Source organism: Sciurus carolinensis, chromosome 6, assembly GCF_902686445.1.
Source record: "Sciurus carolinensis chromosome 6, mSciCar1.2, whole genome shotgun sequence".
Taxonomy (NCBI): Eukaryota; Metazoa; Chordata; class Mammalia; order Rodentia; family Sciuridae; genus Sciurus; species Sciurus carolinensis.
This window is the reverse complement of record NC_062218.1, coordinates 157406451-157433785: the sequence shown is the minus strand read 5'-3', so window position 1 is coordinate 157433785 and position 27335 is coordinate 157406451. Positions and strand designations below refer to the sequence as shown.

General features: G+C 48.9%; 2 protein-coding genes across 2 annotated transcripts in view; one reads left to right on the top strand and one right to left on the bottom strand.

Moving 5' to 3' along the window:
* Positions 1–27335, bottom strand: part of Dock2 (dedicator of cytokinesis 2) — a 407762-nt gene that overhangs the window by 192494 nt on the left and 187933 nt on the right. The gene's annotated exons all lie outside the window — the stretch shown is intronic.
* On the top strand, positions 33–19763 carry Insyn2b (inhibitory synaptic factor family member 2B). The gene is made up of 3 exons (XM_047555787.1): positions 33–1639; positions 2644–2718; positions 16840–19763. Exons 1-3 carry the CDS (start codon positions 294–296, stop codon positions 17024–17026), a joined length of 1608 nt encoding a protein of 535 aa, XP_047411743.1. The 5' UTR covers positions 33–293; the 3' UTR covers positions 17027–19763.

Below are 27335 nucleotides of genomic sequence, written 5' to 3'. Positions count from 1 at the left end.
CTCTTGGTAGATCGGATGTTTAATAGTTAGTCTAATCACTGTCTATCTAAGCAGCAGCCATGACTGCAATGGAATAATATCTTAACTGCAGAGGAAGCTTTCAGATAGCTCCTAAGTGGACCGGATGGGCTGGGAATGGCCGACGGGGCTTCCTATACTAAGAGGGGAGGACCACTCCATCCTGGCTGGCCGTTCTCCATGCCTGAGATGTCATCATTAGACGCTGCTCCAGAGACCTAAGGGAGATGTGTCCAGGAGAAGTGTCTGGTTCTGCTCCTTTCCACTGAGGCTCAATGGCCCAGCCAAGTATGAAAGTGAGACCTGTGCTGCTCAAGCGTAACAGCCTAGAGTCGGTGGAGCTGGTGAAGCCACCTCACCACCGCCGGAGCAAATCCCAGCAGGTGCGATTCAAGGAAGATGGGGCCACTAAGAATCCAGCTGGCCTAGCTGCAGCTGACGCCCAGGCTCCTGAGGATCCGGCTGTGATGGGGAAGACGCAGGCGTCCCGGCACCATCATCCCCCCGCCTACTCGCTGTCCTTCCCCAGGTCCCAGAAGGCAGGGGGCTTTCGGAACATCGCCATCCAAACCTCCCCCAGTCTCAGGAAGCATTTCCCAGTTTTCAAAAGGAAGAAACTCACAGCCAGCAAGTCCCTGGTGGAAATGCCAACAGCCTCCCCAAGTGCCATCCAGGTCAACGGCAACCTCTCGGAACAGGACATCGTGTCTTCTGAACTTGCCTACCTAAAGCTGGCTCAGCACCTTGAGGATGGGCCTCGAAGGGTCAAAGTGTCCCATCCATTTCTCCCAAGGGTGTCCAGGGTGCAGAGCAATGGGCCTGTTAGCATATGCTTGGAAGCTGGGTCTTGGAGGGCCGCAGAGAAAGCAACGGCTGCCATTCAGGTCCCAGATGATTTTTATCACAGTCCTTCCTGGGAAGCGAGAGCATCCACCCTTAGCCCAGCTGAATCGACTGAAAGGAGCAACTCCATACCACCTTTGATTGACAGGTGTCCAGGGGAGGGGAGAAGGGTGCTGACATCAGATTCAGAAAGATCTCCCTCTGGCTTGATTACCACCAGTGGTGCCAACTACACACCAGGCACAGAAAAACTCAAGCACGAATTGCTTTTGCCCAAAGACAACTCTGAGGACAGAGATCTTGGCCCTCTGTCATCTCAGTCAAAGGAAACGTGTGTTCCTTCATCTCCACGAACTCACAGCTCCCCCGTGCCAGGCTCCCAGAGCCAGCCCACCCATCCAGAAAGAGACTCAGATGGTCCTGCATCTGGTGACAGTCACCAGGACCTGGTGGCATGCAAAACTAGCAGTGCATCAAAGTCTGCCCCTATGTGTCAGGAGCAGCCAGCAAAGAACCCCACCCAGTCAGACACCCTGGAGTTTCAGAATTGTCCAGGAAGCAATCCCCTCCCCGCCTCCCTTCCAAGGAGTGAGAGCAAACCTCAGAGCAACAGGGAGATTAGTGACATTAATCAAATTCACCTGGCACGGGGTGAACTCTGTGACCTCCAAGGTCGGCTACAATCTGTGGAGGAATCTCTGCACTCGAACCAAGAGAAAATTAAGGTCCTTTTGAATGTAATTCAAGACTTGGAGAAAGCGCGAGCTCTCACTGAAGGGTAAGGTGAATTTTTCTTATGTTAAAATTAGTGGGTAAAGTCATTTGATGGGATGGGACAGAACGAAAGCACCGGCTTCCGTTGGCGAAATGTCTCCAAGATGCTTGAGGTTGGATGTCTCTCCAGATCATAGCTAATGGCCTCCCTTCACTCTGACTGGGCTTCATTCAAGGGTTTGGTGGATCAGGGTGAATTTCTATTGTTATTTGCTTTTGTGTCTGGGGTGGGGGTGGGGGAGAAAACAGCAAAGTCACAGACCGAACATGATTTCCATAAAGATGCAGGTCCAGCTGATAGATGAAGGGGACATAACAGCAGGCGGACACTTCCCCACCCCGCCCTCTTAGTGAGTTACTGAATTTGCATTTGTGTTTGTCAAAAGGACTTGAGGTGGTCACTGACCATGGTTGACCATCCCCATCAAGGACTGACTCTATAAGCATTGAAATGAGATTACAATCCTGCAAAAAAAAAAAGTCACCAAATACATTTCAGGGTGACTCAGCACCAGTGTAGGAGGGGCGGGCAGTGATCTGCCTGAGTGCGAACTGCTCTTGTCCTTCCAGAAAGCACCATATAAAAACCAAGAGGAAACACTGCCAAAGCTCATCAAAAAGGGGCCGAGAGAGAAGTAGTTAGCTGGCATTTGCTGGTACGAGTCAGAATCCACATTGCCTGAGAGGAGCGAACGCTGTGGGGATATAGAAAGAATGCATCAGATCGAGGGGTCTGGAGTTTGCTAATCACCCCTACCCACTGGCCAAATCCCTCATCTTGCTGCATCGCCCCGAGCAGGAAAATCCTTCAGATTTGAAAGTGGCTAAAGATGCATAAAGCTCACTAGAAATGTGAGGTCCCATTCTTCAACTTTCTTATTTCCTTCTTTGCAATGCAAACTTCAGGGCCCTGCGAATGTTTTTCTGTAGGGACCCAGGGATGAGCTGGTAGCTGTGTCCCTGTGGCTTCTGCCCATAGATTTACCCAGCACATGCTCTGTCTTGCAGGCGCAACTTTTATCGAACCGGCCAAGACCTCAACAACTGCAGTACCTGCCAGAACACAGCGTGCATCATCTACAGGTACCTGGTCATAACGGAGGCCCGCTCTGTAGAGCACAGCAGTGGCGGGGTTCAAGGAACACTCTAGTAAACTCTCTAAATGCACAAAGTCGAGAGGGGAAAAGACAAATGCGTGAGACTCGAAGCGCGAGGTGCTTAACTAGGACACAGTGTCAAGGCAGGGTCACCGTGTTGGGTAAGGACCTCTGTGAGCAAGCCCTTTTGAGGCTATCATCCCTACGCTTCTCAGACAGTAGTTCAGGCGTGGTGGTCAGTTCCGCCTACACATTTGCATCTCATTTCACTATCACACATTGTGCGGTGGGTTTTATGGTCGTCAGGAAGTTTAGCCATTTGGGTCAGCTCATGTACAAGAAAGCAGAAGGGGCCAGACTCAGGACTGACATCAGATCTCTCTGATTCCAAACCAATGATATATATGTTTCCACCACTGTGACTCTCTCCCCACCACCGCCAGCCCACACCAAGCATTTACTATGGGTCAAGGACTGTGCTAAGCACTTTGTATTTGTTTCAAAATCACCATTTCTTTTCGGCATGGATGAGGTCTGCCATAAAGTGGTTTTTATAAGAGATAAATGGGGAACATGATCGAATGGGAAGAGCATGCAAGTCAAAAGATCTGTGTTTTAATCCCACGTCAGATCACTGTGGCCTTGGTTTCTTGATCTGTGGCGTGGGAACAGTGATCCCTACTGAGAGTCCCCTGGGGACCTAACGAGGTAGCAGGCGCAAGTGCCTTCAGTACCTCACCTGTGGATCCAAGGGCTTATTACTGCTGTCACCAGGAAGAGCGACGGCTCCTCAGCTGGAGCCCCACTTTTAGTGGCCCAGTGGAAAAGTGGTCAAAAGCAGTCATTTCAGTTGATGGCATCTAATTTTGTTGACAAAAATGTCTGGTTTTGCTTTCTGCACTATTTTCTCTTTCTGTGGAGAATGGCAGCTTGGTCTGATACACTGCAGCCCGGCGGGGGGTTACTGTGTCTTCTGGTAGAAGCTTCTTGTTCATTCTGGCAGCATCCTGAGATTTCATCCCCATGAGGGGCTTGCTCTGGGGCAGGGCCTTGGGCATGACTCCTTACACAGAGGAGCCCAGGACCACCTTTCCACCCAATAGCAGAAGGTTCAGCACAACTCACACAAAATGAGGTCTTTTAACTCCATGTGAAGTGCACCCTCAGAGGAGGGGAACTTGGGAATGATTTGCAGCACTGGTGAACAGAAGGAGGTAGTCTTAGCAATTGCTACCCTTTTTCTTCTATTTAAAAAAAAAAAAATCTCCTAAATTAAGCAAGGGAGGACCAAAAGCAACAACAATAACAACAACAAAAAACAACCAACTATTCATCATAAGCAGAAACAATTCATTTGAACTAACTTCCATTTAAATTCCTGGCTACTCTCTCTTCAGGTAGCCACATGATGCATTTTCTATCACCTTAAAACAGTTTTTTATTTGGCTTATGTCAGTGAAAGGGCAAGTGGTTTTTCACTAGTCTGTTATGGGTTTTGTGACCTGAACTTGGGCGAGTCATTCCTGATCCCTCAGTTTCCTCATTTGAAAGATGAGAGTTTTTAATTAGCCAGTCCCAATGGTCCCTTTGAGTTCTGACAGTCTGTTTCCAAGCTGAATTAAAAGTGACAATATTTGGTTGAACTGTGACCTCCCAGCAAGTCTGAGAATGTTTGCGGTTTTCCAGTGCTTACTTCAAACATCCCAGGCAAACGTTCTAATTAAGTCACACCCCTTGGTGGTCTGGCAAGCCTTCCCTCCCATCTAGAAGAACATGTGGGTTTGCATAAGTCCCTCATCGTCATTCACAGCCAGACTCTTCTCCCAGACAGGATATGCACCCTTGTATCCAAACCACTGTGAAGAAATGGGCAATTAATTTGATGAAAGCAGAGAGATCAGAACAAGAACCCCGTCACAGCAACAGAAGCAAGATGAGAGTTGTCATTTTTTTTAAAAAAAACATTTCAAATGACTTCAAACTTGTGTTGAGTCCTGAGAAGTCACATCTTAGAAGTTAATGAATAAGTGATGTGAAACGCTCCTTTGCGGGCCTCATTTCACTGTGCTCTGTCCCCGTGATGATGGATGGGCCCCGGGCCCATCACTACATAAAGCACGCGGGCACATGATGAATTGCCCACCGGGCGCTCTTCTTTGGAGATGTTGCTGCTAAGTTAGTGACACATAAGGTTTTCTAAGTGGGATTTCCCAAAGGCCCAGGAGCCAAAGGCTATGACTCTGCTGCTTGATCCTGTCAAGACATGCGAGGCCATCCGTCCTGTTTCTCTGCCCCCTCAGCCTCCTTGATTTCTCCTCTGACCAGAGATCACTCGGGTGGATCCTCTGTCACAAAGGAGCCAGCATCAATACTGGCAACCTAAAGATTCCATGTGTGGCTCTCCCAGCTTCCAAGGATCCCAGACACTGGGGAGGGACTCCCGTGTGTTTCTCTTTGTTCACTGAGCTCCAAGGGAAGTGGGTAGGAATTGACTCCAAACCTTAAGCTGATTCCAGGCAGTGTAATCTCTATTTTTCTTACCTCTCTTTAGCTCGAGTCCTAGGACAATTTAGCCAGAGGCTTGTGCGAACATGGCTGCCTGAGGTACCCAAGACTAAATGACACTGAATTACTTAGTCAGAAAGTTGTTCGCTTTTCAAATTTATTTCAATCCCTCTGAACACCTAGAGGGGAAATCTGGTTGGATGCTAGAATGTCTTTCGGTCTCTTTCTTTCTTGCTTATCACATTTCTTTGTAAAGAGAGAGTGGGTCTGAAATTCCCAGCCCCGGGCAATCAGCAGTATCCAGCCAGAATATAATTTTTAATTTGTTTTAATCAAAGCTTTTAAAACTAATCCTCTTAAATATTTATGGTAAGTGATGCAGGTCTCCATCTCAAAAGTGGTATTTCCTATGTTGTATAATTGTTTTTTAAGTTTAAAAGTGAATTGATTAAGTAAAAAGGCTAAGCAAATGATTGTGCAGATGTTGTGGGGAATCTGACAAAATCCATGAAGGTGGATAACCTCTGGCTGAAGTTTGGGAAGCGGCGCACGCCCTCAGGAACTGACTCCCTTTCTTCTTTTCAAGGGTACAAGGTCTCTCCCAGCCAGCCTCCTCCTTCCTCAAGTGATCTCGGCTCCTCCAGACACATCTCCCCTGGATTCATGTCCACATCACTCTAAAAATAGCCAGCAGAGCCTCTTTGGAGGTCTTTGACTATGTGGTTCATGCATTTCTTTTCTGGATGTAGCTCCCAGGAAAATCCGTTTGATTTAAGTCGTAAAACACTGCTAATGTTAGCAGAAAATAATGGAAGGTCTTTCCCAGAAAAAAAAAAAAAAAAATTCATGTACCATTCGGGCATATTGCTTAGGGAATAGAAATAAAGTGCAAGCCACAAATGCATTATTTTCAGTTGGTGAAGGGAGAGGTTGATCGGGTCAAATTTGAAAGGGGCCAGAGAGAAGAGAGATAGAGAAGTTGTTTGTTGGAGGTCTTCCTGGGCAGGCTGCTCCACTTCTCACCCTTAGCCTCCTTCTATGGCTTCATCTGAACTCATGGACTTGAGTTTATTTCTCTGGAACCACTTTCTCTTACTCTTGCCTCAGATGTGTGGGTATGTATCTGTGTCATGTACATGCATGACTTTCAACTAACCACAGACACTTCCACTTAATGTCTGTATTGATCAGCTTCATGTTACTCTAACAAAATACTTGAGGCAACTGCCTTATAAAGAGGAAAGTTTTATTTAGCTCATGGTTCTGGAGTCCCATAGCTTCTGTCTTCTGGTGAGAGTGGCACATTATGACAGGAATAGAATGAATCACTTACATCATGAGCCAGGAAGCAAAGAAAAACTGAGAGTCTAGGGTCCTATAACTCCATTCAAGAGCACACCCAGTAACATGAGGGCCTCCCATAAGGCTCCACCTACTGAAAGTCCATGACACCTCCCAACACCACCACCCTGGGGACCAAGTCTTTCACATAACATTTTGAGGACACTCATCCATATAGTAATATCCCAAGACACCCCTAATTCACCTTACCTCAAAACGCACTCCTCATTTCCTCCCACAAAGTGAATTCACTGCTTATCTTTTTCAACACCATTCACCATGCACAGCTCCATAAAGATACTTCGTCTCCGCCTTACTCTTCTTCATGACACATGTCAAGCTGACCACCCATCCCACTGCCCCATCCAGCCCCTTCACTCCAACTCCCCTGCTCTGCTCTGCAAAGGCCCTTGTCATTTGTCACTTATGCTGGCAGGTCTTTTTGCCACAGGTCCCTTGTGCCCCATCCCTAGTAATCCTCCATGCAGATTGCAAAGTTATACCTCAAAAAGCAGAATCTGGCCATGTCATCCCCTGCTAAACCATCTGCTCTGGTTCCTTGGGTGGATTCCTCAGGGCCTTGAAGGTCATGCTGAAGCCTTCTTACCTGCTTTGTCTCTGGATCCTCTCCACCACAGGGGACACTGGGCTGGCAGTTCCATCAGGCCACAGTGCCTCTGCATGACTTCCCCACTTCTCTGGAAGGCCTTTCCCAGTCCTGCCGATAAGCTAGCTCCATGGACAAACATGCTCCCTTCCCAAGAAGGATGCCACGGCACCTGCATCCCTCTGCTCTACCACTGATCCTGACTCAGGGCTTGCGAGGTTCTCTCTGCCAGCAAATATCTAGTGTCCCGAAGTCCTAGGAGTTGGTCCTCAAAAGATTCTTGTCAAGGAAGGAAAGATTATATTAACTTGAGGATGAATTAAAGCAGTAGAGGGCTTGAGACAGCTGTTTGGGTCACCCGAAAGTAAAGCCATGGTTATCATTTGTGCACATCTCCACGGTCAGATATCGACATGAAGGATCTGCATTAATCAAATGTCCTCATGAGGGACAGAAGGCATCTGTGTAGCAAGTTCCTTAAAACTGCATCAAACAGTGACTGAATATACTACATGGATTGTCAATTTTAAAATACCTGGAATACTACATACTTCCAATGAGGTGGAACCTAGTCAAATCTCCCTCTGATGACGCTGAGAGTCTGCTGTGCTTTCACAGGACATTGAGACCCTTACTCTTCACGGCCCGCTAGCACTACTGCCTAGTACTTCCGTGCTGGCTGGGATGGGCAGGACACAGCTTAGCTTGGAGTGCCACAGAACTCCTCTGGGTAAAACATCAAAGTCCAGGGGGTGGGCAACATAATGCCTGAGATGATCACATCCCAACTCCTGCCCCTGTGAATATGTGACCTTATCTGGCAAAGGGGACTTTTGCAGATATGGTTAAATGAAGACTTTGGGATGGGGAGGGTATCCAGGTCTGGGTGGGTGGCTGATGTCATGACAAGGGTCCTCATGAGGACAAGAGGGAGGCTGGAGACTCAGAGGCAGAGATCAAAGTGATGTAATCACAAGCCAAGGAAAGGCAAGGGATGTGTTCCCTCACAGCCTCCAGCAAGGCCCAGCTCTGCCAATGCTGTGGTGGCCAGCCGGGTCTTCAGACAGTAAAAATAAAGTCTATGGTCCAATGTGTGGTCGCTGTTTCAGCACAATAGGAAACCAGTTCACTCATCTGAAATCCTCAGAATGTGTGAACTATGTGTGTCCCATAGGAGGTCAGTTTACTGGACTTTATTTGATGATTTTTGCAACTAGAGGAGCTAAGTGCAGGTGCCTGTTGGGTTAAACTGAAAGGAAGGAACAATGAACACCACCACCGCTGAGCATCTACCAATGGCTATTTTTGGCACCTTATATTCACAACTATATGAGATGTAGTCTCATAGACGAGGAACCGAGGCTCAGGGAGGGTCAGGAACTATACACTATTCAAATTAGGTAACCGAGGTTGAGAAGGACAAGGTACTCACACAGTTATTCTGAACCTCGTAAATGCAATAGCAAGATCAGAACTCAATCTGTCTTCCCAGAAGCCAGATTCCAGAGCCTGCTGCCTTCTGAAGCCAGATCATTGGGTGGCTATCAGGGTGCCATGAACTATAACATCATTGCTGAGCTCTACTCAGCAAAAGGCACCATGAAGGTTAAGAGAAATGAAAAGCCCCATTCTGCTCCCCAGCTGAGACCCCAAATGCTGGGTGCTGCCCTCCAGTAAGCCCTGGAGGAGCCACTGCAGACACAGGATGGGGAGGATGTGGGGAGGCTGGACCATTGCCAATGTGCCCACCCTTCAGGAGAGGGTTGTGCTCACCACATGCTAGTGAACCAAGGAATATGCATAAAGCTAAATGCCATGCTAGAATCCTCCACCCCATCCCATTTCCTCAAACTCCACAGACCACAAGTTGCTTTACTATTATTATTATTATTGACACCTCCACTGTTACCATCCTTCTGAACCAGCCTGAGAAGCACTGAAAGGTCCCTACAAGGAGATCTGCTGCAGATGCCTCCCTCTGCCCATCAGCCAATATTTTCACTCTTGATGCTTCCCCTTCAGTTTTGATAGTGACAGCATAGGACAAGGGCCTCCCTGGAACCTGAGCCACAGCTTCACAGTTGTGCACCCTGTGGGAGAAAAGCCAGGACTTCCCCTTAGCAAGGAGAGAGGCTCAGGAGAGCCAAGGAGCCTCCTGGAGTCTTGTGGCTGGTGTCCCTGAGAGCCCTTCCTTAAGTTTCCTTCTAGGGTTAAGCTGTTGGCCACTGGGCTTTGGCCCTGCCAGCCACCTACAGCTATTGCCTAACAGAGAGATGGTGTTTCTCTAGAAACTGCAATGTACACTCAGTCCTATGGGTTTAGCAACCCACTTTCCACTTAAATTATTTAGTATTTTTCCTTTTGTCTGCTTACTATGCTCTCGCAGCACGGAGCCAGGTGAACTGTGAGAGCCACAGTCTTCCAGCCAAAGTCCTCTTTCTGGCCAGCAAAGAAATCCACAGTAAAAAAATAATTCCAAAGCACACGGTAGATCCATTCTTTCTAGAAATCACAGGCACCATTTACAGCTGTCATCAAATTCCAACATGGACTGAGTAACACCATTTCAAATGGCGGGACGTGAGGCTCATGGCAATATCATCCAGCGTCCTCAAAATGACCAGCCACAAGCATGGCTTAAACTGTTTCTGTGGGAAAGAGCCATAAAGTTTGCTGGTGGAAATTCCTGAGGGCCCGGACAGGTTGATGCCCGAGACGTTCATCGTGCCTATGCCCTGATTCTCTGAGTGGCTTTGTCCCTTCTTCTCCCTGGAGCATAAGGGGAAAGAAGTAGGATTTACAGCATCAGCAATTTATCTGCAATAAAAAATGAAAGCTACTTTAATGTGCTAATAGCTAAAGAGGCTGAAACATGCCATAAATATGAAATCAAGCAAGTTGAGTTCTTCCCAGGAATAATAATCAGGTGCTGGGGGCGGCGAGGCCACAGATGACCACACAGTGATCCAGTGTTTATTTCTTTGTCAAATTCATGTAATACTCATTACCCTTTGTTGAACCTGCGGCTGCATCAGGTGCTCTGCTAACACTGCGTGCATTCTCTCATTTTAGGCTCCCTGTGACCCTCCAGTGTGGGTAGGGCCATGATTCTCCTGTTACAGATGGGGACACTGTGACTTGGAGTTGTCCAGGGGCTTGTCCCTACTCCCAGGGAGCCAGGCTCAAATCCAGGTCCTGCTTTCAGGAGTTTCCCATCCCTAATCCTTTCCCCTCGACCTTGCCTCCTCAGTGCTCTGGCGTGGCATGTATCCGGGATGCCCAAGCCTTCCTGAGGGCTGACAGCATGCTCCCTGTCACTGAGCCACAGGCTTCTTTCAGAGACAGCTATCAGTAGTGAAGATTTCTACAGCTTGGTCCTGCTTATTGATGTGCCTGAAAGAGAACCTGGGATTCTCTGAGAACTCATCAGCAGGTAGATGCCCTAGGAGAAGGAATGTACTTGCCAATTTGAAATGGCAGCAAGTTCTTACAGCCTCTAAATAATGAGCAATCTGGTTAGGAGGAGCAAGTTTGCAGAACAATATCCCTTCTAGGTTGTGGTGGGCTGAGGTGGGGGGATAAAACTGAAGTTCCCTTTCCCCTAGACTGTGATTCTTCCCCAAAGACACTTTCCTAAGTGGTGTGATTTACCCTAGTGGACAGGGACCAAACTACCCTCACTGCACCCAGCGATTCTTACAGCTAATCCTGTAAAAAAGAAGGCTGCAGAAGGCCAATCGATCTGTGGTGCGCTTGGGCTCTGTGGTAAGAGGGACCACAGAAACAGTCCGTGGGAGATGGGAAGGAGGCAGAGAGGAGTTGGGAGATGTTTTGCCTTCAGGGAGATGCACAGATCACTCATTTCTCAGCCAGCTGGCTTGCTGAGCTTGATGGCAGTGGCTTGTCAACCTTTCACTTTATAAACAAGCAAGACCCACCTGCACAGGAGAGAGTGCCAAGGGCCCACTGGGGACATCAGCAGCCTAACCTCAGCCCAGGTGACCTTGAATGAGCTGCCTTCTAAGGAGTGAGCATCTTTTGGGGGTATGCAACCTCAATGCCAAGGCTGTCCTGAAATCTAAAAAGAATATTGCACACTAGTCAGGGGACACAACTGTGGCTATAAAGAGCACTCTGAGGTCATTCAGGAGTGCCAGGCCTTGGTGGCCACCCCATGCCCACACAGACCTTTTGCAATCCCCATCTCACACAGGTGCAGGTAACTGTTTCTTTGGACCGGTGTGTCTCAGTTCATGAGCTTTGGGAGTGACACAGCTGGGGCTCAAATCTTAGCTCTGTCACTTACCAGTATGTGTTCTTCTTTTCCCAAATGGGGAAACTAAGGCAAAGGGAGGTTAACCCCATTTGGGATAAGAAGACAAGATTATCTATACCATGGTACAATGAGAATTACATGAAAGAAGGAATGTCAACTTGCATATAGTGTCTATGTGGATCTCACTCCATGCACAAGACTGTTCTTGTCATAATTATTATTATTGCCCATTTAGATTACCGTGTGCCCTAATCAGGTGGGGTTCAGGTCCTCTTAGTGTTCCTTCTCTTTAGAATATGACCCTGAAAGAGCCAGGTCTTTAGTGGAAGCATTTGATCCCTCTTTAGAAAGAAAGAGCAAAAGACCAGGAGTCAGGAAGTCAGGTGTTTGTGCCCTGCTGAAATTTTTTGTTCAATTTGAATGCCTAATGCCATAGCAGTTAGGAGCTGAGGCGTCTGGAAGGTGATTAGGTCATGCAAGTGGAGCTCTTATGAATGAGACTGGCGCCCAGGAGTCTGTGTGCCCCTTCCACCAGGTGACAGGGTGGAGACAGCTATCTGTGAACCAGGAAGTGGGCCCTCGCCAGACACGGAATCTGTGGGCACCTTCACCTTGGACAACCAGACTCTAGAATTGTGAGGGATAAATGTCTCTTGCTTAAGCCACGCAGTCTATGGTATGTTGTCACTGCAGCCAGGGCTGTCTTAGACTCCAGGCTGAGATCTGATCCTAATTCACACTGTGACTTGCCTGTGCCAACTTTTTTGTCTGTTAAATGCGCATATCAATCTTCCCTTTCGTCCTGAGATATCCAGAGGATAAGTGAAACACAGACCTGAAGTATTCTGCATATTTGAAGGTGTTATATAAAATAAGAGGTTTCTTTTATTTTTTGTTGTTTCTGTATAAGCTTGTATCTCCTTGTGGCTCAATCAACTTCCGTTCGCCCAGCTAAGATCCTGCGTCTAGCACCTAGCTCAGTTGCTTGCTCATGCGTTTAAATATTTACCTATTTTTCTACCTGCTCCTTACTGTTTCTTCGTTCAGGCAAGCCATGACATAGAGCTCTTGCTGCTTCCAATTACCTAGAAAAACATTCTTCTGCTTCCCACCTGGCATGATGGCTGGAGTATTGATCTGTCAGTTAGATTAGCGAGGTGCCCTCAAGAGGGAACCCTGAGAGTTCTCATTCACTCTGGTTTACCTACTGCTCACTTTCTAAATGCAATATGGCACCGCACTTAGATGTATGCTTGGATGTGAGGGCTCAAGGGCTCCCTAGTGACCCGGGCATCCCTGAACCTCAGGGCCTGTATCCTGTGCATCCTCAGGGGATCAGCCTCACATACTTTGCCTGGACCAGACTTCCTCAATGCTCCAAGTCCCAAATCCTGCATTGCAACAATTTCTTGACTAATTTTGGTCCTCTGGGTTCTAAATGAACTAAGTGTTCAACGCTCATCTTCCTTCTTAAGATCCTGCACAGAATACAGAGTGAAATGCAAGGTGGGCAGAAGAGGGCACAGGCAGGAGGGAGGAGGGAGAGGTACGGCTAGAGGGCTGTTGTATTCTCCAAAGCGAGAGTTCACCCCCAGAATCTAAAAACAATCCCCCACCGAGGATCCTCACCAAGCTGGCAACTGACTCCTCTTTTCAAGGGGCTGCTGAACATGGTGTGGGTTGGCATCTCCTCTTCTCTACCCAGTCTTAGGATGCAAAGCAGATGAGGGTGAGGGCACAGGCTCCTCCCCATTTATAAGGCAGCTGCCACCAAAGCAAAACATATTCCCTCGCTTCCCCTCCAAACTACACAGAGTTTGTCAAACGGATGAATAAGAAGAAAAGGGACAATTTTCCTTTATGTTAATAAATTGCTTTGGCCTAAAAAACATTAATCAATTTCTTTGCAAAGCACACACACTTTTCTATACTCTGCTATTTGCCTGGCCTTGGAAAGAAAGTCACTTTCAATCCCCTTTAAACTGTCAGGACCAATGGGGGCAGTCAAGGCGGGGTGGGGGGAGCTCCCCAACCCCAGTGATTATAATGGAGCCCTGCTGCGTTTCCATAGCAACACAGTGTATTCTTCCCTGCGTGACACTGGAGGGTGGGTGGAGAGTGCCTCAGGCCAGGTGTGCAGTCCCTACGGAACAAAGGTGCAAGTAAGAGGTGAGGCATGTCCCCAAGACATGAAGACACTCTGTGAAGGAGTTGGAGCAGGCAGACTGTGTCTGGTGCAGGGTGACGGCACCTGACATCATTGCCATTTGTACAACTACCCCATCGCAGGAAGCTATTAAGCCCCACATTCAGCTGCTTCTCGGTATGGGGAAGAACCTGCCCAAGGTCACCGAGCCAGTGGGCAATGCCACTCGGGTTCAAAACCATGAGTGTTTGACTCCATCCTCTGCCCTGGGCTACACTTCAACTTGCGTCCCTGAGACGGGGTTTGTGTTCTATCTCCTTCTCCCAGGTCGGCCAATTCTGCATACACTCTGGATTCACCCACAGCTACTTCTCCTATAGGTACTGGGATACCTATAAATCTTGACAAACTCAGGTGGTGGGTAGCTGGATTTGATTGCTTGATTTCCAAAGTCAGAAATTTCACATGTGAGAGGAAATCTGCTGTCGCATGTGTTCACATCATCAGGAGGAACATATGGGCAAGAAGCTGGAAAGCAGGGGCAGTGGAGAGAAGGAAGAAGAAGGTTTTGATAGCAACCGTCAGTGTAATGGCTTATCTAGTACCCTAGGAGCTGAGATCCACAGGGACAGTGTCCGGGTGCGTCTAGCTTCCTGCTGCCGATGGAACCTAGCACAGAGTTGGGCTCAGAGCAGAAGGACAGATGGAAGCAAGGAAGGAAGGATGAATGGGTGGGTGGGATGTTCTGTACCACATGGCATGGAAAATTCTAGAACAAGCAGGTACCCATTCTCTTTGGCTCTGCTTGGTGCTCTATAATAAAGATGGTTTTTCTGATGCAGTAGGTAGGTTGGGGCTCTTTCAGGGGCTGGGGGATCTATGACTATGAATGCTCCCTACCTGTGAACCATGTAGGCACCCAGAGCTGCAGAGGTAAGAATCAGAGCTTGAGGCTCGCTGTTTTATATTCCTGTCTTGGGGCAATGCAGAGGTTGCTGGGGACATGTCTTCCCCAGACTCTGAATCCACTGCATTAACTTTCTGCTGGGAAGAATGAGGTCCAGGTGGTACACTCACCTCCCCAAACTAAGTAGGGTGTGGGATCCATGTGCATCCAGAAGTGTGAGACTCAGTGTGAGTCTGTGGATGTCTCTGCCCACTGATCTGGCATATCCTGGGCTTTGGGTAGAAGGTCCCCAATGGGCACCAATGTTGACCATCGGTTACTAAGGTTACAGACACTGGATTAGTGGTGCCAGGAGGCCCAGGATAGTGTTGGTTGTCTACCATTCCTTCCCCAGCACTTGGAACAGGGCCTGACACCTGGCAGATGCTCAATCAATGCTCGTTGAGTGACAGGCTGAATACTCAATGCCCACTGTGTGGCACACTGCATGGGCACTGCCTCTTCATCCTCTGAGCAGGTATCCTGCTCACTTGGCAGGTGAGGAGTCTGCTGCTTGAAAACGGGTAAAGACTTCCCCAAGATCTCACAGCTGAGAAGCTGTGGGGCTTCGCTTTGAAAAACACTTCCCGTTTCCTTCCATCATGCAGGTCCCCCAGCCGGGATTATGTCCCTACACTGGGGATTAGGGGGAACAGAAAGAAAGAATGCAAGCAGAAGAGAGAAAAGTTTGGGGAAAGCTCATCAACGCCCAGAGGTGGGGCAGTTAGACGCCCTTCCCAGGGCTCCCATGCACCCTTCCTTCTGGCTGCAGACCTGTTCACTCCCCTGTGTCCCTTAGCCCTGACTCTTCCATCTCAGAAGGCTCGGTGACGAGGCATCTGTGGGGCTTCACAGTTACACGTGGCAATCATGATTCACCTTCTCAGCAGTGCTAACTCTGAGCTCTGGGAGGTGACATGAGGGTAGGAGGTGGGGGCAGGTGACCCTTTAATGAGGGCTGCTTTTCAGCGCTTGCTGGGGATGAAGGCTCTAAGCAGTCATGCCACTTCCCACAGCAGGATGGGGTCTTTTGTCTTCTGTGCACATCATGTTCCTCCTGGCTGGACAGGAGCCTTCTGCCTTCATCTGACCCCACATTCCCTCCCCCTCCATGCCCCCAGACTGGCTCCTCACACTTGGGCCTTCTGAGAGCCCCGGTAAGAAAGCAGGTAACGAACACATCTGCAAACTTAAGGCCTTCCTCCAAGCACTGAACCCTCCTGCATAGGTGAACCCCGTGGGGAAGACAACTGTGAAGGAGAGGGAGTTCCCGCCCACCCGCAGCCATGCCTAACAGGATCCTTTCTTTCTGGCCAGATTCACTGGGTTCTGGGAGGATGAGTAGAGCCATAAGGTAGGCTGAGGCTCGCTACCCTGCTTCTCGGGCACACAGAGCTCAGAGAGAGTGCCAGCACCCACTCCTCAGAGGCTGCAGCTCCCTGCTCACTCAGCCCCCAAGAGTCTGGTCCCCGCGGCTTCACATCTACCTCACAGACCTTTGTGACCATCAACGCAGAACGACCAAGTCTGTGCATTAATGATTCGGAAATGTACAAATAAAACAGAAAAAAACAGAGATTAGGAAAGGTCCACCACTAAGGAATTTAAACCTCTCGGGACAGTGGAATACCACGAAGTGGTCTCATATGTAAAGTTCTCAAGGCACCTTGCAAAGTCGAGAAGGAATTTAGAGAGCAAGGCACAGCAGCCAGCAGTGCTGGTGATAATGACAACGGCAGCCACAGGGGCAGAGGCAGGAAGCCTCGCCCCACGCCGAGCATTGCTGTGGGCACATCATCTACCTTATCTCACCTTACACATGTTAATTCCCAAGAAGGTGCTAATACTACCTCCATTTCACAGATGAGCAAACTGAGCTCAGTTTTATCAAACATTCCTTTTATTATTAAAATCTTTTATAATGAGGCAGTTTTCATGCATAATGTACAATAAATAGCCTAACATTAACCATAAGAACCCTGGTTCCATCTAGATGGCTTCCAGTATTGGCCAAACACCCAGCACGGGCTGCGTACTATACATCTCATCTGCACTTGGTAATATCCCCGTGAAGGGTGCATGACAGGTATCAGTCGATGAACAAGGAGGGTTCAGAGAGGTGGCCTAACCTGTCCAAGGCCACACAGGCAGCCACTGGGTCCCTAAGGACCAGTGACTTGATCCCAAAACCTATGTTCTTCTTGCCAGTTGGGCACCTTTTGATGCAAAACCAGTGTGTTTTGATTGGAATTTACTTTCCTTTCTTCCTTCCTCTCTGTTTTTCAGTGTAGAGTATGATTTTCGGCAGCAGGAAGGAAGGTTCCACGAAGTTCTGCAGAGTCTAGAGGAAGTGGAACCAGTTGAAGAGGCATCTTCCCCCCTAAAGTCCCCAGCAGAACCCCCGGTCCCTGAGAAACAGGATCTGAGGCGGAAAACCAAGAAGGTGAAGCGGAAGTGCTTCTGGTGGATCTGAGATCACCCCCTGAGCTCCCACCTTCCTGCCTGAGCCTCTTGGGTTTCTCTGACAGGCCCCAGCGGGGAGCCCTTGACCTGTGAAACCGGGAGCTTGGGGCTGGTGTGGCCACCGCTGGACAGTTGATCGCCCACCTGACCTGAGTGCGAGCCGCTGCTTCCCGAGGACTTCACAGACTCTGGCGTGACCACTTGCTGAGTTCCCTGTCGCACAGTCAGGCCTCATCCCTGTCTGCTATGTCCAGGTTCCCACCACGAGCAAAACCCCCACCATGCTTTCCACACCTCCAGGATGCTGAGCATGTCATCCCATCCTGGGCTCAGGAACTCAGAAGGAAAAGAAAGAAAGGAAGGCTGGGCAGAGCAGGAAGACAGAGGAGGGCTATCAGCAGATGTCCTGGAAAAAATCAGATGAAAACACTTGGAGTTTCCTAGCTATCAGCCACACGGCACAAGAGAAGTGCAAGGTCACCCTGGTGCATTGGGTCCTTTTCATTTTCAATTAGCCACCCCATCCCAAACCAAGGAGCACTGTCATGCCGTGTGGGCCTTCAGTCCATGCAGAGTAAGCCACCCCAGGGTATCTGAGACTGGTTAGTGTGGCTGTCCTGGGTGAACAGAATTCAAACAGGGTTCCTGATGCTCTACATAGTTCTTAAGCCATCGAGCATCTCTGCCCAGCCTCAGGCTCCCTGGAAAATGGTTGGGATCCAATTGGTGTTTGACCTTTGAGCTTGCAGTTAGTTCTCCTGCAGCACTGGAGGGCCGGAGACTAGCAGCCTCTCAGTTACATCTTATCAGTGACATAGAGAGGGAGGGCCTGAGACATAAACTTTCCCATCCATTCATCCCTGTGCCAGCCTCATAGATAGGAAAACGTACTAATCCACTTGGTCTCCCTTCCCGGCGACCCAGCAATGTTCACCTGATTGAAGAGGCAGCAGGGCTGGGGGTGAGGATATACATTTCTTCATTCTAGCATTAAAGACCTTTCCTTCCCAAAGTCTGAGTTCTTTGGGTTTGGCTCTTTCTTTTGACAGGACTCCTCTACCTGGGGGTCCAGTCAAACTTGCATGGCTGTGCAAAGCCCTAAAGTCAAATAATTAAGTAAGTGCTTCATAATCTTGAGGGTGAGGGGTAGGGTAGCAAGGCTCCTTCCTGCACATTAAATTCTTTGCCAGTTTGTGGTTGGATGGAAGCTGCCAGAAACGAGTCCTAAAGCTAACTTGGCCTTAAATGAGGAAGGCCCTTCAGGGACTCTTGGCCCAGGACCCAGTGTCTCAGTGAGAGCCTTGGTGGAGCATGGTATCCAGTGTGTGCGTGGGGTGTGTGTGGACCCCACTGCAAATTGAGGCTAACTGAACAAAGCACCCCACAGCTTCACCTTCCCCTCTCACAGCCCTGCAGTGCACAAAGCTATTTCAGGGAGAGCAAGAGGGAAATTTGGCAAGGAATCTCGGCTTGCACTATTTAAGTCTTTGAATGTCATTCAAGATGCTCTTGTTCTGCTTCTAGTGTAATGTTTAAACCCACAAAATGAGACCGGAATACATAACGTCAAGTTAGAATTAAGATAAATGCACTTGTCATACTTAAGAAACCACATTTCAATAAGACATGCTACCACTGGCTAAGAGCCACAGATCTCTCTCTCTGTATCCATACAGTCTGCTCTCAGTGGGCCCCAGCAATGGAAAAGAACAGCACAGAGGATAATCCAATAGAGCAAAATCATTTGGGATCTCTTATGTAATTTTCTCTTGTAGTAGAGTTTCCATCTTAATTTGGTTTGCTTACGCTAATTTCAAATGAATTTATATTCTCGGGCATCATGCTGGAATGAAAATAAGCGTGTTTCCAGAATGAAGAGACCCAGGCAACGTAGCATTCTGTTCCACTAACCTGGGGCAAGTCGCTAACTTTTCAGGGCCTGACTGTCCATCCTTGGATGGTGGGAACGCCTGTTCTCCCTACTCTGCAAGATCTGTGCACCTTCCAACTTCAAATGAACAGCCACTCAGCTGAGTGGGAGCATTTGCCCCCGTGAGCATGGAAGGACACAGCTCACAGAAAATGAAGAAGTTTGCCAAGTCACAAACACACCAGGCTGGGGCCTTGCATAAACCCTCAACTGAATTAAATGAAATCAGAACTGGAAAACGTTGATGTTTCCAGAAATAAAACCCATGGAGGCTCTAATGATTCTATACCAAAGCACAACACTGAATTGCTTGGGCCACCGACCTGAAAAAGAGACAGAGGTCCCTTCTGAAAATTGAACATTCAAAATCATTATGAGGAGAAAGGATTTGATAAACACCTTCCTGCTGAACAAAAAGGATTGTCTCTGTGCTTAAACAACCACACATACACACCAAAACTGTGTTCACCTACTCATTGTAGACCGCTGCTCCTTTGTAAAGTGACATCTACCATGACATTCTACAGAAATGCTCCACTTGAGGTGATGTGGTTTTGTGGAGAAAGATTAATTTAGCAAAAATTACTTTTATAAAATTGAAGGGGAAAAGACTGATATATCAACTGAAGTCGCAGGAGTTTATGTAGCCGCTTTCTCTGTAGTTGAACAGTGTGTACCCGCCGCTCTGGATCTCAGTATCTGCTCCTGTATAGAGCACCTTCTTAAAGACGATGTACTAATGTAAGGTTTTGTAAATTTCTAAATCGTTTTAAATGGGATATTATCTTTTGCAATAAACTTACATATTTTTCCTAGGCCTGACGTCTCCATTTTTAGGTTGGGCTGATTTGGGTTATAAGCAAACCTCAGTGGTCTTGAGGCAAGGGTGGCATTTGTTATAATGGCTTTAATACATTTCTCAGGGATTTAAAAAAAAAAAAAAAAAACGGATTTAGAAGTTAGTGTCACGATGGTCACAAGGAGCCCCACCTGCCCGGAAGTGAGGGAGGGAACAGGAACCAAGGCAGCCACCCCAGCCACGTTCAGACAGACGTGCATCTGGGATTTTTATCATTACGCCCGTACACCTGACTGATGTACTCCATTTTCCTTTATCTCCTGCTTTATTTGTTTGCTTAACAGATTCCTTTGTGTCACCAATACAAGGTAAAGCAGAATCATCTTCCAAAATTAGAAGATGAAATAACAGTAACTCAATCATATTCAAAAGTGTGCTTTTGAAAGTTGGGGGTGCTGGCTCCTAGACCAGCTCTTTGCAAAAAGGGGTATGTGCACCATCCAGGGCGTAGGAAAGCCCCCTCAACACCAAACCCTGTGCCACCCACTCATCAGGAGGCTCGAGAGAGAATCGAAAGAAAACAACTTCCTCATCAGGTGAGCTGAAGTTCTCCTGCCTTGTCCATGACCACCTGCCTCCCAGGTCAATGTGTGGGAGCTGGGAGACCCACCCCCCACTTCAGGAAATACCAATTTAGGGGGAACCTTGAATGTGGAATTGGAAACCTTGGGTTTGGTAGCTTTCTGCTACCTTCTCTGGGCTGGGTGACCTTGGGCAATCACTTAACCTCTGTGAGCCTCTGGCTCCTCTTTATATAAAACAGAACCCCTGCCTGATAAGCATGTCCCCACGATCACACGAGGGAAAGTTCCGAGCCTAATGCAGGGCACACAGCAGGTGCTCAGTAAACGCACACTCGTTCCTTCACTGGTGATTGAAGTAAATTGGGGGAGAGGAGGGAAGGTGCCTCTGGGACAGACACAGGCTCCACATTTTCTCAGGGTGAGGGACAAATTGTTCCTGGCCTTGTTAGAACCACCAGAAACCATGGCAATGCCTGGCGAGGAACCAAGTGTCATGACTCAGAAGAACACTGGGCACATAGGACCCCACACGGCAGGCAGTCGGGTCGGAAGGGTTCTTGGGCCTGGAATCACACCTCCCAGAAATGAAAGAGACTCGAAGAGCCAGGTCCCCTCCACCTGGAGCAGGGACAATTAGATTAAGGCGGTAGATGAGCTGCCTGGGGTCTTGCACGGTCACACAGGGCGGGAGGTGTTGGGAGCAACGTGGCGGGGGTGGTGGGCCGATGTGCGAGGTGCCAGGCCTGGCGGGGACCCACCGAGGCTCGGGTGAAGCCCTTCCCTTCGCGAGCGCAGCTTCAGTTGTGCACTGCTCAAGGCAACTGGCTATCTGTGAAAAAGGTATTTCATTTTTAAGTCCCAAGAAACAAAGATGTTTGGTGATCATCATGCCCAGCCACCAGGAAAAGAGCTGGGCACACTGCAAACCCAGCAGGACCGCGTGTGGGGCAGAACATTCCACCAGCTTAATAGTCAAGACCCTTGTGGGTCCTTTGGCCCCAGCTTCCCCTCCAGCTGCTCTCCACCGTCCTGCGGCCTTGATTCCTGTGACGGGAACTGGAGTCCCTTCACTTGCCTTTCAGCACACCTCCTGTGGAAGGACAGCCTGTTCCAGCCCCTTGGTGTCCCCACCGGCCCTCACAGCGACCTTCCACTGGGCTCCCGACTCCCACCCTCTTTACCCTTTACTTCCCCTCATGGTAGCTGAAGCGATCACTATAACATGTAGCTCTGGACCATGTCGCACGCTGGCTTGGAACCATTTAGTGGCTACCTGATAAACTCAGGGCGTTAAGAGCATGAGCCAGAGGCCAAGCAGGACCTGCCCCTGCCTCTCCTGTGAGCCCCAGGGGCCCTTTCCCTGCGTGCCCTCCCGTGCTGTCGAGCCTCCTCGGGATCCGTGAACCCACACGCTCACAGCTACTAAAGGTTCAGGAGACATACTTGCTGCTGCATGGAGCGTCGCCCACCAACTCCCGCCCTGCCCAGTTTCCAGCTCCCCTGGGGCAGGCGGGGTAGTGGCACTGGTGACTACCCCGCCACTGCCGGGCCAGGGATGCTTCTCAGTCTCACTGGCAACAGGGACCTTGCCTTTGAAGTCCTTGGCACAGTTGTCCCTGTCATTAACTGTGCTCCTCTTTGTTGTGCATCTCTCTCCGCCCGCCCAGGAGCCTCCTAAGGTAGCAGCTGCTGGCTTTGGCCTCCCTTGCGCTCCCAGAGCTCACCACAGGGGGATTCTGATATTGGCTACAGGAATAAATTTACGAAGGAATTGGGTGCAGTGGGAGGAGACTTCCCGGCAGTAAGAAGTCCCTGTCAGTCTCCCTGGTCCACCAGTCCTCGCACAGGGATGGTGCAGTCTAGACCTGGTCTCCCAGGGTCAGGGTCTTCAGTAGGTCCAGGGCTCGGGGCTTCTCCCTCCACAGTAGCCCACTTGGCTTCCGGGACTCAGGAACGTGCAGACGCTCTGGTCTTCTCCCTGCACCTTTATTCTGTACAGTCCAGCTTAACCTTGTTTCAGAGGAAATTGCCATCGTAATTAAATCCCCATGCATTCTGAACGTTTTACCAAGATACGGCCTTACTGTACGAGAGAGAAAATGAGTTTTGAAATTAAAGCAGATTGTTAACTATTTTTGCTCTAATGTTTCTATTAAAACACCAGCATTTATTTCATGTGACCCAGTGCATTTGAGACCAAATGCCATTTAAAAGAGATGGGTCTGTCTATCTCTATCTGAAGGAGCATTTTGGGCGAAGTATTTTGGCTTGGTTTCAACCGCAACTAAAGTGAAAAGACAATACAATCAAACCAAAAGGTTATTTGCTGCAAAGCGAATCAAAGCTTTATTATCATGAATGGCTTTCACAGATTCTCAGGATCCATAAGCATATTACACCAAATTTCACTCAAAAGAAACCCATAATTTTTCTGCTGACAAAAACCTCAATGTGCGTTTTTTTGGATCACCAGCTAGACACAGTGACCTCTACCCTGTGCTTCATCTGGTTTCCCAGGTAGCGCACACAATGTTGTGACACCTGGTTATGCTTTCCCATGAACCAGGCGGGCTGTCATTTTAATTGCTGAACTCAAGAGCAGGTCACCCGGCTCATCGGCTGAGCACCAAGCAACCAAGCCCATGCTGCAGGCGGAAACCAGACGGGTGATGGAAGGGACCAGAGTGACTTCTTGTTGTCATTATTTTCTGTTTTCTTGGTTTTGTCTTTCAAATATAAAATAATATATCTTTAGTAGCTGAGAATCTGGGATCAAAGACAGCAAAGGCAAAGCTGGGCTCAACCCGACACGGGCAAACACGAAACCTCGCAGGGAGGGGACACCTGCCTCGTCTCCACCAAGAGGCACCTGCCAGCTCAAGAACGCTCAGGTGCACCTCAGGCCAGTCACTATGGTCAAGACACAGTCACCGAGCCCCTTCTCTGTGCCAGCCCAGGTGCCAAGGACATTGAGAGAGGACCACAGAGGTTACCCTGGGGTGATGCCCACAGTGAGCAGGGGTCTTCTCCTGACTCGCCACCTGCACATCACACAGCCTCCTTTTGACCCACTGAAGGCTGACCCGGTGTTCTCCTGGGGTGTCGCTCACCATCTCCTCCTGCCTCGCTGTAGGTTAGCTCCCCGAGAGGCGGGGCTACTCCACTCACTTCACCGTGGGCCTTTGGAAGTCCAGAAAATCTTTGCTCAGCTCATTTGTAAGACTTGGCCGCTGTGAGTCCTTGCCTCCTCCGTGTGGACCCTGATGGGCCTTCAATGTCTTCTTTCTCTCCCTGTTTTCCTGCCCTCTCCATCCAGTCTTCTGGATCTCTCTGAGTCACATACTGGACCATTCTTTGGCTTTTATGTCTCCAGTTGCACCCACCATTGTCCTAGCACTCAAAACGCCTTCCCAGCCACCGAGGTTCCTCAGCAAACTCCAACCTCGCACCTGCAGCCTGACCTCCTCCCGTTTACTTTGCCTGTCTCCATCTTATTGCCACTTTCCAAAGCGTTGGAGGTTATCAGAGACTATTCCCTGTACGGGGACACTGTTCTGTCACCTGTCTTTCATAGAAAGCAATTTCCAATAGGGGGGAATAGAAGAAAGGCATATTGCTAATTACTGTTCATATATGGTACTATCAATAGTAATTACTATTGAGAGTCATTAATAGTAATAGAATGACAATAAGGCATGATATAATAATGAAGGTGTATTACTATTGAGAGTGATGATAAAAACTCAGATCCTTGAAGTTACAATGGGCTTCATGTTCATTTTCTCATTTAGTCAGGAAACTCTCTCACAAGGGAGCTAATGATGACCCCATTTCCCGGCAGAGTAAATGGAAGCTTGGGGAGAGAAGAAATCTGTCACGGTGTGCAGTACGAGGGGGTGAAGTCTAGGGTTCTTTCGAGGTCTGCCAAACGTGGGGGCCTGGACGCGCATGCCAGACAGCAAGTTGCGATTAAATGTCACCTCCTCTCTGTAACTTTTTCTGCTCATCTCCCGCCCCTGCCGTGGAATTAGTCACTCCACCCGCTGAGTACCCACGGCGCTCAGTGCAGGCTGCCGCTTCTCATGTCATGCCGGGATTTCTTGGTCAATCTCTCATGCTCATCTCACCAGGAGTGAAGTTCTACGAGACGGGAGCTGTCCCTGCCGTCCCTGGGACCCTCCCAGCGCTTCCCACATTACCCAAGATGCCAGGAAAGCTGCACATGGTTTGTCGAAGGCACTGGAAGTGAACGGGCTCGGAACGCATCAGAGGAGGCCGCCCGAGGAGAGTGGGACCAGACAAGGCCGCCCTGACTCCTGCGGGGACCTTCTGCAGGATCTGAACATCCATCCCCCCCTTCGCTCCATCCCCCCTCCATCTGTAAAACGAAGCCATCTGTCTTCCCGGCTTTCCAGGCTGTTTAGGAGAGTAAAATTATATACATGAAAATGCCTCGGGAAGTTTGGCTATCTCATTAATTCCTATTTTTAAAGAAACAGTGTTTGAGGTTTTCTCTTCTGATCGTAAAAGGAAAGCAGAATTATTTTAGAAAAAGCCAACTCCAGAAATGGGCAGGTCACGTGTCCTCCAAGCAGACGCTGCTAACACAATTTCAGACTCAGAACAGGGTCCCTGGGTTTGGCCTGGGAGAGTGAGACTCCTGGTGAGACAACAGGGCTTCCCCTTCTTGACCTTCAGCTTCCTCGATGACCTTGCTGGGACATTCCTGTAACCCTTCCTCCGTACTGAAGCAATAGAATGTCCTTGTTATAAAAATCTCTAAATATCACTTAATGATAAATGCACAAATGTGTCACTGTGTGAATGTAGCATAAATCTACACAAGTGATTTCTGATTGAAGGGCTACTTCACAGAAGCAGTCCTTTCGAGTCACTTAAGGTCAGCGCCCTCGGCAGGGAAGTCCTGCACTTGAGACTTGTGGGGGAGCCAGTTTCACTAGCCGCTGTTCCAAAGGGGTTTCTCCTTGGCAGTCTTTGTCCCTCAACAACAGTCCCAGAGGGAGACCCCCTGGTGGGGTTGCTTCAGCTCACCCCGGCTTTCTTCACAGCAGGACTAGGTGTGAATGTCCCCCAGGGCTCCGGTGACCCAGTGGCACTACTGGAAGGAGTTGGGACCTTTGGGAGGCAAGGCTGGGTGGGAGGTCCTGAGGTCACTGGGTGGGAGGTCCTGAGGTCACTGGGGTGTGCCCTTGGAATGTGTCCTCCTGGGACTGCCTGGTGGCTTTCTCTCGAGTCCCTATGAAGACCTGAGTCCTGCCCCGCTCAGCCTCTCTGCTTCCAGGCTCAGGCTGATCCCAACACACGCTCCTGCCCTTGCTGTCACCATTTTCCATGGGACTCACCAGAACCAAGCCCATGTGTGTGCCACCGCCTTGAGCCTCCAGACCCGTAACTGCATAAACCTCCCCATACAACACAAGTAGCTTGTCTTGGGCACTTCATTATGGTAACGTAAAACTGACAGGCACACTGGCTGTAGCAACAGTTGAATATGGTTTCCCAAATCCAGGAAAGACCAGGGTAAGGCCAGGAAACAGTCAGCAATGCTACTCCTAACACTGCCCAAGGAGGAAGAAGACTCCAGAGCGAAGGGGAGCCACCAGCCTCTGTGCTGCCAGCCTCTGTATATTCTTTTATTCAACCTCATCCCGGGGCAGCGGGTCCTAACCATCACGAGCCTCGGTGTACAGATAAAGGAGCTGTAAATCTGAGCTGTGAAATAAACCCCCTCACTCCCTGAGGAAGGGGACACAACTCTGTGCTAGTCAATCCTTCCAAACTCCCAGCTTACTCCCAATTCTATGGCCCTGGGGACACAATGCTGGGTGTGAAGGTGCTCAGCCCATGCCCCCTGGCAGACTTCCTGTTTCTAAAGTATTGCAGAGATGAGCAAAGGCAGGCCAGTCTTCCAGTGCCAGCAACAGGACAGGAGATTAAGAACACACATAAAATCACTTGTCCAAACTTGGATTTGTCCAGCTTCACTAGAAGTTAAAAGGCACCGAGCTATTCAGGAATAACTTCATTAGGCTTGATAATGCACTGGTCATTCTGTGACTGCAGGTCCCAGCACCTGCTGAACAATTCCCAAGGTCTCTGTGTGTGTCACTCTCCCTGTCTGGGTGAAGTGGTAGCCCTGGCATGGCCAAAGAAAGCCCCGGCCTGGACACCAGCTTCCCAGGGCCTAAGCTCACCTGCTTTGCAGAACTGCAAGGCATGTGTCACAGAGTCAAGTGTGACATGTCCACAGCAGCAGCCACATGAGTCACACTGACCAGGAGCACTTGACTCAACTGGTAGCAGAGATCTGCTCCACTAGGCAGAGCAGGGAGGAGGCAGGAGCCATCTGAACACATCCAGGACCTCGTATTTCCTCTTAATTCCCTTCCCTGCAGCCAATCAGAAATCAGAAGGAAGGCTTAGAGGCTGGAACAGGCTCTTTCCAGGATCATAAAAATAATAATCTATCATGGGGACAGTATGGTAGATGGGGATTTGGTATACAAAAAAAAAAAAAAAAATCCTTTTAGGTGAACCTGGCATGAAATGAACCTTTTCTTATATTATTTTTAAAAGTCAGAACTATTTAAAGCTCATCATTCATTTGTCTTTAGAATGAGTTTGTCCTTTCCATTAATTTACTCCCCAAAGTTTGGAGTATCTGCTGCCTGCCTCGTCCTGGACAGCAGGATATGACCCCCCAAAAATACTAGGACACAGTCCCTTCCCTTGTGGCTCTATTGGCTGTGGAGCACAGATGGGGAAAGGGAAAGTCTCAATATGATATTGAAATGTAACCAAAATATGAACAAAGAACAATGGGACACAGGAAAGATGGTCTAAGGGACTGTGCGGGTTTCTCATGTGAGATCATGAGATGAGATGAGGGGAGAAATGTTGCTCCCCTAAAAATTCCCCAACCTATTCTGTCCACCTAACCAAATTTTTCATGTGATTTAAGACCCAGACCCAGTTCTATATTATC